This window comes from Bos taurus, chromosome 20 (assembly GCF_002263795.3).
Source record: "Bos taurus isolate L1 Dominette 01449 registration number 42190680 breed Hereford chromosome 20, ARS-UCD2.0, whole genome shotgun sequence".
Taxonomy (NCBI): Eukaryota; Metazoa; Chordata; class Mammalia; order Artiodactyla; family Bovidae; genus Bos; species Bos taurus.
Genome location: NC_037347.1, coordinates 67,878,343 through 67,891,066, shown reverse-complemented (window position 1 = coordinate 67,891,066; position 12,724 = coordinate 67,878,343). Strand labels below are relative to the sequence as shown.

Sequence of the window (12,724 nt, the reverse complement as noted above, 5' to 3'; positions counted from 1 at the left end):
GCCCCAAGGCATCTTATTTAAACCTGACGAGCTGTGTGCTCAGAAAAACAGCAAGCTAGATAGTGAGTCTGTGCAAAATACCGTGGAATCTTTAAAGAAGTGATGAAACACTCAAAGTAGATGATTTATTGATAATGAATCAATTCTTTTAAAATTACAAATCACAGTAGTTGATGGTGATATGGCGATGAGTGTATCGCCCACTGAATGATTAGCATTGCTGAAAAATGAAAGATAAAATATCCGTATCTTTTGGAAAATCAGATACTATACTGTATTTGGAAAGGTTTGATCTATAATTTAGGAACCAAGAAGCTTATTTGTACTGTATGTAAGATTTTACTCTCCAGGTGGAGAGAAATATGCATTATTCTTATCATTATAATAACTTGAGTATAATTTGAGAATAAGTATAATATAGTAGTATAATTTGAGAATAAGTTCAAAGAACACCTAATCATCGTGTTCTTTGGAATTGAGAATATTATCAGGAAATACTTGGGGAATACATAAGTTGGGCCTTATCTCACCTGGCACTCACTTTAACTATCTCAATATATATATAATGTTATCATGGTGAGAGGTTTATGAAATCAATAAATTCTGTAAGGAAAATTGAAGCAGTTTTATACAAAGGATTTTTTTGTTGGGTTATTACTTCCATACTCAGTAAAAATTAAGCCAGTAAGAAACAAGTAAGCAGAAGAATAAAGGAGAAAGAACCTTGAGATCAGGGTCAAAAAATCTGTGTGCTGTTTCTGGTTTTCCTAGTCTTCAGTAAATATGGTCATTGATCATGAAAACAAATATTAAATTTGATTCTTAGCATTATTCAGTCAGTTCTGTTATCCTGCACAATAAAGGACATATTTGTATATGAGCATTGGGCCAATGAAAATTCCTAAGGCAGGTAAATATTTATTATCAACTGTTCCCTTGTTTAATATTTATTATCAACTCTTCCCTTCTTTACTGAGAAGAGAACAAAGGAAAAAAATTTCTACAAAAGTTCATATTAGCCATATAAATCATAAATCCTTGAAATGGATTACCGAGAGGGGGTGTGAACTTGATCTTCCAGTCTTAAGTACATAATGAGATCTATATTCTCCGTGTTACAATATTTTTGGCAATTCATTATATTTTTTAAGAAAAACCAATATTCTTTGGAGATTTCATCCAAAAGTTATTTCCTTTATCAGTTTAAAAATATTATGTGTTTTAGTAAATATAGTAGCTAATTAAGAAATTTTGTGATTATTTCAATTATTTTATTATACTTTATTTGTAAGAATTTTGTATATTGCTGCACAATGGTAGTGATTTTTTGCATTTCTACACAGATCAATTAATTATACTAGTAAAATAGTTGAACAGGAATGTAGTTCAAGTCAACAAATGTTTATTGAATGCCTGTTATGTGCCAACCACTGTGTATAGAATGAGTATCAATAAAGGACACAGTAGAGTAAAATAAAAATTAATAGTGAAGCTTTAAAAAATAATTTAAAAATGAAAGGGAAAATGAAGCCAAAAGAGGCAATTTTAAAAATGTCTTTGCTATGTATTATTGTGTGGGAGTTTTTATGGGCAAAAAAAGAAAAAAAATAGTCTATAACATTTAGAGCAAAAAGTGATCAGAGCTTAAGTATCTTTCTTATTTGTGTTTGTGTGTGTATTTCTTTTTAAGATCAGGACTTCTGCAAACTCTACTGTATCGCAGAAGGATTTGATTTCTTCTTTTCTTTGTCAAATAAAGTCACAGATGGGACTCCATGCTCGGAGGATAGCCGTAATGTTTGTATAGATGGGATATGTGAGGTAATAATGATCATTCATTCGTTCAACAAACATCTCCCAACAGTCCGCTTTGTGCCAGGCATCCTGTAAGGGGCTAGGGAGACCAAACACCGAAAACCACACCCTTTCCCTCCCTGTTGCAGCCCAGAGGGAGAGAAATCCATGAGCACAGAAGGAGGCAGTTTGGCAGTGGAGGTGTGTGCAGAGCTCCACGGGAGGGACAAGCTGCTTCCCTCTTAGATGTGGACCCGGGAAACTCTCAGGACTGCTGGGGAGGGGAGCTAGACCTGAAAGGATGAGATGGAAGAGGGCCGAGGGGGAAACGGGGAGGGGGACCTGGTGGTACAGGAATCATGGGCTGCAGGAACGGGTTTGGTGGTCAGAGAACAAGGAGGCAGGCAGGAGCTGGGGGCGCTGAGGGTGGTGAGTGGAGGAAGAGGTGCTCACAAAGGGCCATTTGCTGGAAGACTCGGTTTTACCCTCACATTTCAGTGGAAGACACTGCGACTGGGGACCGGCAGAGTCGCAGCATCAGACGGCAGTCACCTGGCAGTGGCGTCAGAGTGAATGAAGCCAGGGACAGCTTAGAGCCAGGGGCCACTGCATCGTTCTGGCAGGGTCTTGGGGAGATCACAGCCCCACTCCTGCTGGAGAGGGACTCAGGGCATGGGCTGGGAAACAGGGGATGCTGTGTGGACCCAAAGCTCTGAGCTTATCACCATGTGCAGAAGTGAGATGTGGGGAGCATTTCGTTACATTAATAAACAAAGGGAGGGGGCTATGTGCAGTGACAAATACCGGGCTTTTCAGGGAAGTGACTCAGTATCTGTATTCAGTGGAGTCCAAAGACCTTGGTCCCAGATCTGATTTCCTCTAAAAGTGTAAACCGTGACGGCGGTCAAGTTGGACCAGCACTGTGAGGTTAGACTAAAGCAGCACACACAGGGCTTCCCTGGGGCTCAGACGGTAAAGAATCCGCCTGCAGTGCAGGAGGCCCGGATTCCATCCCTGGGTGGGCAAGATCCCTGGGAGAAGGGAATGGCAACTCAGTGCAGTGCGTTGCCTGGAGAACCCCACGGACAGAAGAGCCTGGCGGGCTACAGTCCATGGGGTTGCAAAGAGTCAGACACCAGACACAACTGAGCAACTAACACACACACACACACACACACAAACACACTGTTCAGATCTCTTTCAGCTTTAAAACGCTCAGGTCTCCACCCACCGTGTCTGATTATCAGTCAATTTGTTAAATATCTCATTGCTTTTATGTACTCTTAGTGATAGAGTGTCACAATTCCTTATTTTTAATTCTAAAGTCCAAAGAGCTGCAAAATGGAAAGTTTATTTGGCTGTAAAATATAAGGCAACTTGAATTTATGTGTTTGCAAAGCTGCCTTGAATTGATGAGACTGTCTTCAGTTATGTTTATCCCGCTCAGTGTGTGAGTTTACAAACATCATCGATGTCCCCACATCTTATGTATAACATGTTACTCACCTTCCTGCAGTCCAAAAACCCTGAGTTCTGCACTGTATCTGGTCCTGGTATTTCAAACAAGGGATTGTGGACCCTGATTACTTCATTTCTGAATGGATTTTTTTTTTTTTTAGGTAGCCTATATTTTTTGTTAGGAAATGTAAGACTAGCAAGCGTCATAGAATTTATAAAGAGCTGCTAAAATTCTAAGACCATAGCCAAACGTGCTATAATTTGGGAATAATCGTCCCATGGCCTACGTTCCTTCTTTATCTCTACACAAGACAATTCACAAGCATGAGGTGAATTCCAGTGGACCCCCATGAGGCCACATCTCTTGTCATTTGTGCTTGGCTCTTCACGTCGGGCTGAAATTTACCCACGTCTCCCACAAGACAATCCGATAGGTGTAATCCAGGGCTCCAGACAGGACAGTCATGTAGCAATGCCAAAGAGGACAGGCTGTGTTTGCCATGAGAAGGTCTCCTTTGGACAGAAGCATAGCTTGACAGTCTCACAGTGCACATACTGGGTATCCAATAAATATTTGTTAACTCTCCCGTGTTGGTGAAACTTTTCAACTCTCCGGGGAAAGGTTTGTGACTTCGCTCCTGTTGTCTTGTCTTTCATGAATGACCCGTGGCCTCGTGGGTCCCACAGAGAGTGGGGTGTGACAATATCCTGGGGTCCGATGCTACGGAAGATGCCTGCGGCGTGTGCCGGGGCAACAACTCCAGCTGCACAATGCACAAGGGCCTCTACGCCAAGCAGCACCGCGCCAACCGTGAGTCCGCCCGTGGGATCCGCCCATCACCTAAGCAGAGACAGAAAGGGACCCTCTGTGGGAAGGAGGAGGGTGTAGTGAAAAGAGCCAATAGGCAGGGTCCTGAGAGCCCTGTGTGACTCCTGGCCTGCTTTGCTTCTCAAACCCTCTGTTTTGATTAGAAGTGGTTGCTAGGTTATTTCAATTAAAGTAGTTTTTAGAAACCATGAATATTACAATAGCTCTGTTCCAATTAAAAAAAAGAAAAAAACTCCTTTATAGGAATCATGGACCTGGATGGCCAAACTAGACCTCCAGGTTCCAAACTCTGATCCCCAAGGGCTGGTCACAGAGAGCCGCGGGCACTGGGATTGGCCCTGCGCTGCTGAAACACCACGTTCTCCCCTCCCGTTTCCTCTGCCCAGAGTATTACCAGATGGTCACCATCCCCTCCGGAGCCCGGAGCATCCGCATCTATGAAACGAACGTATCTACCTCCTACATTTCCGTGCGAAATGCACTCAAAAAGTACTACCTGAACGGACACTGGACGGTGGACTGGCCTGGCCAGTACAAGTTTTCAGGAACCACCTTTGACTACAGACGTTCCTACAAGGAGCCTGAGAGCTTAGCCTCTCCTGGGCCAACCAACGAAACGCTGATCGTGGAGGTGAACCCCAGCCTCCTGCTCTCAGGGCTTGGACGGGGGGTCTTGGGGCATTTCTGTAGGTTCAAGGCTATATTGGCAAAATATCACGTCCCCAGAAAGTTGTTTGCAGTTAATGTCTCGGAAACAAGACTAATCAATGCAGAGACTGAGTGGGCCAGTGGACCGCTCGTCTTTCGTCTCTAGACGCGTGATGAAATTTGTAAGGACACACAGCATGCAGTCCTGGGTTTTCCATCTTTATTAGTGGATTGTGACCTAAGCCTGCTTCTCTTCTGTAAGCTCTGAGGCCGTGAGAAGCGGCCGCTGTGGGGGGCTCTGTCTGTGCCTGTGTTTCAGGCGGGATCAGGATTCTTCTGAGTCCGGTGGAAACGGGAGTGAGATGAGAACCCACCGCCTGGGCCCAGTGCCAGGCAGGGACCCGCACACTCACCTCCTACCCAAGCCCCTCTGTGTTCTGCCCAAGATGGCACAGGCCCATGAGATATGCTTGAGCAACTTCTAGCAATGTCATGTGTCCCCTTGGGACCAGGCAGATGGTGGCAACACACAGCGGACACACTAATTTCACGCGTTTTTACGTTTCTGTGCACATTTAAAGGAAAAACTTGGTTCAAAAGTTGCCCCCTCAGCCTGCACCTGTGTGTGCAGTTGTGAAGCCCCCCAGGTGCCCTCCACCTGCAACGTGGGCCTCGCAGCTCCATCCCGCCATCCTTGCATCGTCCTGAGAGATGCCTCATCTCCACACGTCCCACCTCTGTCTCCCCTCTCGACCTGGGACTGCTCCCCCTCCCCTCTGTAGACATGTTCACCCTGGATTCCTGCCTTGGTTATTTCTCTCCCACCATCTCAGGCTTTTAGCTTTAACGCGCATGTGTGCTCAGTCCTATCTGACTCATTGGGACCCCTTGGACTGTAGCCCACCAGGCTCTCTGTCCATGGGATTTCCCAGGCAAGAATACTGGAGTGGGTTGCCGTTTCCTCCTCCAGGGGATCTTCCTGACCCAGGGATTGAACCTTATCTCCTGCATTGGCAGGCAGTTTCTTTACCTGGGAAGCCCCTTTTAGCTTTATTACTCACAGAGAAACAGAGATCGGTCAGGGTTGAAAGTGATCGAGGCTTACTGAGAACCCCGTTTCCCATTTCAGGATGTCAGGTGCAAGAGCAAATCTATGGCCTGCAGTGCGGCCATCTGTCCAGGGCTTATCCCTGTCCTATAGCATCTTGCCCAACTAGATTTTAGCTGTGTTGTCGGGGACGGGACTGTGGTGCCAGGGAGTCGGGGAAGATCCAGTGACTATCCACTGAGCCTTCCCATTAAGAAGCAGTGAAGGCTTCAGAGATGGGATTTCTAGTAACAGGCTAATGGCAAAGTTCCATGCTCCCCCCTCCCCACACACACACACAAAAAAGCCTGTCATCGAGATCAAGGGATCAGATACCTTTAGGAGGAAAAAGTAGTTGGCCCGTGTGGTCAGGTTTCCAGCTAGGAAGTGAAGAGTCCAAGTGCCATTCCATGTGCTAAGCATGGCTCACAGGTGTGCCCAGCCAGAGAGGGCATCTTTCCTCCTGCGCCCACACGGAACATGTCAGTAGGCAGAAGATCTCTGCATCCCATCCCCCGAGAAAGGACTCAGAGTTAGCTTCCATCCTGCAGAGATGAGATGCACTCAACTGTTGGTTGTTTGGAACTCACTAGGAATTGTGAAGGTGCTTTTTAAGTATCACTTTCTGATTTGCTCAGCTGGGGAGGATGGCTGGGGCTTTCCAGGAAACACCCAGGAAAAGAACCAGATCCCTTTGTTAGGTTGCAAAGACTATGAAGGGAATATGCATACAGCAAAAGAATCAAATGTCTATATATTTTTATAGATGTATTTGAGTCTAGTTTAATATTACGATCATCTTCTTATTGACATGACTAATGCTTCAAGAGCTTAAAACAGATTACCTTCTATATGTTGGTTCTGTGCTGTGCTTAGTGGCTCAGTCATGTCCAACTCTATGTGACCTCATCGACTCTAGCCCGCCAGGCTCCTCTGTCTATGGGATTCTCCAGGCAAGAATACTGGAGTGGGTTGCCATGCCCTCCTCCAGGGGATCTTCCTAGCCCAGGGGTCGAACCCAGGTCTCCCACATTGCAGGCAGATTCTTTACCAACTGAGTCACCAGGGAATCCCAAGTTACCTACTGTATGTTCTACTTTAACTCATTTTCTCTTTCCCTTTTTTATTTTGTAGCTTCTGTTTCAGGGAAGGAACCCAGGCATTGCCTGGGAATACTCCATGCCAAGGTTGGAGGTTGAGAAGAAGCTTGGAGCCCAGCCCAGCTACACGTGGGTGACCATCCACTCCGAGTGCTCCGTCTCCTGTGGAGGAGGTAAGTCTCATCCCACAGTTGACCTGGTGATGGGCACAGAGGTGCCAGGCCTCTTTGGGCCATGGGACGCACTGCCATGGTCTTCAACATCTAGCCCTGGTCCCCATCACGTGCCCTGGTCCTCATCACAATATACTGACCCTCATCTTGTCCTGATGAGGACCCCAGGGCTCCTTAACTCTTCCAGAGGCAGTGTCTGAGCAGTGGTCCCGAGTGTCCCTTGAGAACTTGGGCTCCCTTTTCTAATTCAGCTGTGTCCACAAGTGCCCTTAAAGTTTAGTGAATTGGATTCTCCTTTTTGTCTAGTATAAGATTTTTTAAAAGGTAATTTTATTATTTGAGATCATTCATTTTTTTAAATTTTATTTTATTTAACTTTACAATATTGTATTGGTTTTGCCATATATCAAAATGAATCTGCCACAGGTATACATGTGTTCCCCATCCTGAACCCTCCTCCCTCCTCCCTCCCCATACCATCCCTCTGGGTCGTCCCAGTGCACCAGCCCCAAGCATCCAGTATCGTGCATTGAACCTGGACTGGCAACTCGTTTCATATATGATATTCATATTTCAATGCCATTCTCCCAAATCATCCCACCCTCTCCTTCTCCCACAGAGTCCAAAATACTGTTCTATACATCAGTGTCTCTTCTGCTGTCTCGTATACAGGGTTATTGTTACCATCTTTCTAAATTCCATATATATGCGTTAGTATACTATATTGGTGTTTTTCTTTCTGGCTTACTTCACTCTGTATAATAGGCTCCAATTTCATCCACCTCATTAGAACTGATTCAAATGTATTCTTTTTAATGGCTGAGTAATACTCCATTGTGTATATGTACCACAGCTTTCTTATCCATTCATCTGCTGATGGACATCCAGGTTGCTTCCATATCCTAGCTATTATAAACAGTGCTGCAATGAACATTGGGGTACACGTGTCTCTTTCAATTCTGGTTTCCTCAGTGTGTATGCCCAGCAGTGGGATTGCTAGATCATAAGGCAGTTCTATTTCCAGTTTTTTAAGGAATCTCCACACTGTTCTCCATAGTGGCTGTACTAGTCTGCATTCCTACCAACAGTGTAAGAGGGTTCCTTTTTCTCCACACCCTCTCCAGCATTTATTGCTCCTAGACTTTTGGATTGCAGCCATTCTAACTGGCATGAAATGGTACCTCATAGTGGTTTTGATTTGCATTTCTCTGATAATGAGTGATGTTGAGCATCTTTTCATGTGTTTGTTAGCCATCTGTATGTCTTCCTTGGAGAAATGTCTATTTAGTTCTTTGGCCCATTTTTTGATTGGGTCATTTATTTTTCTGGAATTGAGCTGTAGGAGTTGCTTGTATATTTTTGAGATTAGTTGTTTGCCTGTTGCTTCATTTGCTATTATTTTCTCCCATTCTGAAGGCTGTCTTTTCACCTTGCTTATAGTTTCCTTTGTTGTGCAGAAGCTTTTAAGTTTAATTAGGTCCCATTTGTTTATTTTTGCTTTTATTTCCAATATTCTGGGAGGTGGGTCATAGAGGATCCTGCTGTGATATATGTCGGAGAGTGTTTTGCCTATGTTCTCCTCTAGGAGTTTTGTAGTTTCTAGTCTTACATTTAGATCTTTAATCCATTTTGAGTTTATTTTTGTGTATGGTGTTAGAAAGTGCTCTAGTTTCATTCTTTTACAAGTGGTTGACCAGTTTTCCCAGCACCACTTGTTAAAGAGATTGTCTTTAATCCATTGTATATTCTTGCCTCCTTTGTCAAAGATAAGGTGTCCATATGTGTGTGGATTTATCTCTGGGCTTTCTATTTTGTTCCATTGATCTATATTTCTGTCTTTGTGCCAGTACCATACTGTCTTGATGACTGTGGCTTTGTAGTAGAGCCTGAAGTCAGGCAGGTTGATTCCTCCAGTTCCAGTCTTCTTTCTCAAGATAGCTTTGGCTATTCGAGGTTTTTTGTATTTCCATACAAATTGTGAAATTATTTGTTCTAGCTCTGTGAAGGATACCATTGGTAGCTTGATAGGGATTGCATTGAATCTATAAATTGCTTTGGGTAGTATACTCATTTTCACTACATTGATTCTTCCAATCCATGAACATGGTATATTTCTCCATCTAATAGTGTCCTCTTTGATTTCTTTCACCAGTGTTTTATAGTTTTCTATATATAGGTCTTTAGTTTCTTTAGGTAGATATATTCCTAAGTATTTTATTCTTTTCGTTGCAATGGTGAATGGAATTGTTTCCTTAATTTCTCTTTCTGTTTTCTCATTATTAGTGTATAGGAATGCAAGGGATTTCTGTGTGTTGATTTTATATCCTGCAACTTTACTATATTCATTGATTAGTTCTAGTAATTTTCTGGTGGAGTTTTTAGGGTTTTCTATGTAGAGGATCATGTCATCTGCAAATAGTGAGAGTTTTACTTCTTCTTTTCCAATTTGGATTCCTTTTATTTCTTTTTCTGCTCTGATTGCTGTGGCCAAAACTTCCAAAACTATGTTGAATAGTAATGGTGAAAGTGGGCACCCTTGTCTTTTTCCTGACTTTAGAGGAAATGCTTTCAATTTTTCACCATTGAGGATAATGTTTGCTGTGGGTTTGTCATATATAGCTTTTATTATGTTGAGGTATGTTCCTTCTATTCCTGCTTTCTGGAGAGTTTTTATCATAATGGATGTTGAATTTTGTCAAAGGCTTTCTCTGCATCTATTGAGATAATCATATGGTTTTTATTTTTCAATTTGTTAATGTGGTGTATTACATTGATTGATTTGCGGATATTGAAGAATCCTTGCATCCCTGGGATAAAGCCCACTTGGTCATGGTGTATGATCTTTTTAATGTGTTGTTGGATTCTGATTGCTAGAATTTTGTTAAGGATTTTTGCATCTATGTTCATCAGTGATATTGGCCTGTAGTTTTCTTTTTTTGTGGCATCTTTGTCAGGTTTTGGTATTAGGGTGATGGTGGCCTCATAGAATGAGTTTGGAAGTTTACCTTCCTCTGCAATTTTCTGGAAGAGTTTGAGTAGGATAGGTGTTAGCTCTTCTCTAAATTTTTGGTAGAATTCAGCTGTAAGCCGTCTGGACCTGGGCTTTTGTTTGCTGGAAGATTTCTGATTACAGTTTCAATTTCCATGCTTGTGATGGGTCTGTTATGATTTTCTATTTCTTCCTGGTCAAGTTTTGGAAAGTTGTACTTTTCTAAGAATTTGTCCATTTCTTCCACGTTGTCCATTTTATTGCCATATAATTGCTGATAGTAGTCTCTTATGATCCTTTGTATTTCTGTGTTGTCTGTTGTGATCTCTCCATTTTCATTTCTAATTTTATTCATTTTATTTTTCTCCCTTTGTTTCTTGATGAGTCTGGCTAATGGTTTGTCAGTTTTATTTATCCTTTCAAAGAATCAGCTTTTGGCTTTGTTGATTTTTGCTATGGTCTCTTTTGTTTCTTTTGCATTTATTTCTGCCCTAATTTTTAAGATTTCTTTCCTTCTACTAACCCTGGAGTTCTTCATTTCCTCCTTTTCTAGTTGCTTTAGGTGTAGAGTTAGATTATTTATTTGACTTTTTTCTTGTTTCTTGAGGTATGCCTGTATAGCTATGAACTTTCCCCTTAGGACTGCTTTTACAGTGTCCCACAGGTTTTGGGTTGTTGTGTTTTCATTTTCATTCGTTTCTATGCAAATTTTGATTTCTTCTGTGATTTGTTGGTTATTCAGCAGCGTGTTGTTCAGCCTCCATCATTCAGATGAAAGCCACTCAAATTATTATATATTTCTTGTTGATGATGAGAAATAGAAACCTTTGTGGAAGCAAGTGATACAGAGTGATAATTTTTTATCAAATGGTGGTGATGTCGTCGCTAAGTCATGTCCAACTCTTACAACCCCATGGATGGTAGCCTGTCAGGCTTCCCTGAGCGTGGGATTCTCTAGGCAAGAATACTGGAGTGGGTTGCCATTTCCTTCCCCAGGGGATCTTCCCAACCCAGAGATCAAGCTTGGGTCTCCTGCACTGCAGGCAGATTCTTTGCTGACTGAGCTACGAGGGAAGCCCTTTATCAAATGGTCTTGTTCAAACATTTTATTGGAAAGAAATTTGCTATAAAGTCATATACTTAAATTCACTAAGAAATTATAAGAATTTCGTGAAAGAGTCAGTAAAAATGACAAGAAACAACATGTCAAAAAGAAGAATTTCATTTGACAGAAGATGAGTTTGTCATCTTAATACCTTAAGAATTTTCAGCCCATGACTGAGTTGAGGAAGCCAGTTCACTGGAGAGATATTTTTAGCTAGAGCCACTTTGTGCTATCTGGGAAAGGATGGAGAATAAATACTTACAAATTATAGAGACAAAATATTAAATTCTACCTGATATTGAAAAACAGACACGTTTCCATATGGCCAAAGGGCTTTCAGCTTTGTACATTCCAGGTTTTAATAATTAGGAAATTAGTCTAAACAGTACTGTAAATTTAAGTACATGCTGTGTGCTGTGCTTAGTCTCTCAGTCATGTCCAGCCCTTTGCAACCCCGTGGACTGTAGCCCACTAGGTTCCCCTGTTGATGGACTTTTCCAGGCAAGAATATTGGAGTGGGTTGCCATGCCCTCTTCCAGGGAATCTTCCCAACCCAGGGATCAAACCTGAGTCTCCTGCATTGCAGGCGGATTCTTTACTGTCTGAGCCTCCAGGGAAGCCCAAGAATACTGGAATGGGTAGCCTATCCCTTCTCCAGCAGATTTTTCCCACCCAGGAATCAAACCAGAGTCTCCTGCATTGCAGGCAGATTCTTTATCAGCTGAGCTACAAGGGAAGTCCATATGTTTAAGTATAATAGGACACAAATGAACATTTTATAAAGTAAGAATAAAATGAGTTGATAAGGAAAAAACTGAACTCGTGTCTTCTTAATAATTGCTTTAAATCAATGAATGGAAGGAAACACAGAAAAATTGAACAATTAAAAAATAACAGTCTGAAAAGTTAACACCATGTACTCAATATGTATTTATTCTTCTCATTAAAAATAAAATGTTTAAATCCTATTTAAATTCTGACTTTAGGAGCTTTCTAAGGCAAAATAGAATCCCTTTCTGCAATGCAGACTAGCAACAAATGACCCTAAAGGCAGCCAGAGAAAATGTGGGGTATCTACTCTGACGAGGGACCCACATCAGCTATAATTTTACCCCATTTGGGAAATAAAACAGGCCGTACTCATGGGCATCCTGTGTGTGGTCTGGCTATTACTCTAATCCCATTTATTCTCCTTCCCTTTCTCTTCTGGTCTCACAGCCATCCCCTACGACTCTCTGCTCCCTATTGGCTGCATTTGATTTTAACTGTCCCTATTTAGGATTATCTAACAGTGTTTGATTAAAATAATAAACCACAAAGCCTTCTATTTGTGTAAGGATAATTTTCAGATGCATCCTTGTAGATTTTCATGTGGCTAAAAGAGTGCAGCGAGTCACATGGCAGCACGTGTAAGGACGGCTGGTCCATGAGTATGTTTCATTAGGGCTTCTCTCCGTATCCTCCCTGGGAGAGCCAGGCATGCAGAGGACGCTGGGTTTCCTCAGCTCCAACCACGTGGCCGCCTCAGTAGCCTGAAACAC

General features: G+C 42.4%; 1 protein-coding gene across 1 annotated transcript in view; it reads left to right on the top strand.

Annotated features, from left to right (window-relative positions):
• ADAMTS16 (ADAM metallopeptidase with thrombospondin type 1 motif 16) overlaps nt 1-12,724 on the top strand; it is a 193,637-nt gene that overhangs the window by 109,587 nt on the left and 71,326 nt on the right. The window contains exons 13-16 of the mRNA XM_059878822.1: nt 1,691-1,821; nt 3,940-4,063; nt 4,468-4,712; nt 6,951-7,089. Coding sequence (XP_059734805.1) covers nt 1,691-1,821; nt 3,940-4,063; nt 4,468-4,712; nt 6,951-7,089 — 639 coding nt within the window. The remainder of the gene's footprint in view (nt 1-1,690; nt 1,822-3,939; nt 4,064-4,467; nt 4,713-6,950; nt 7,090-12,724) is intronic.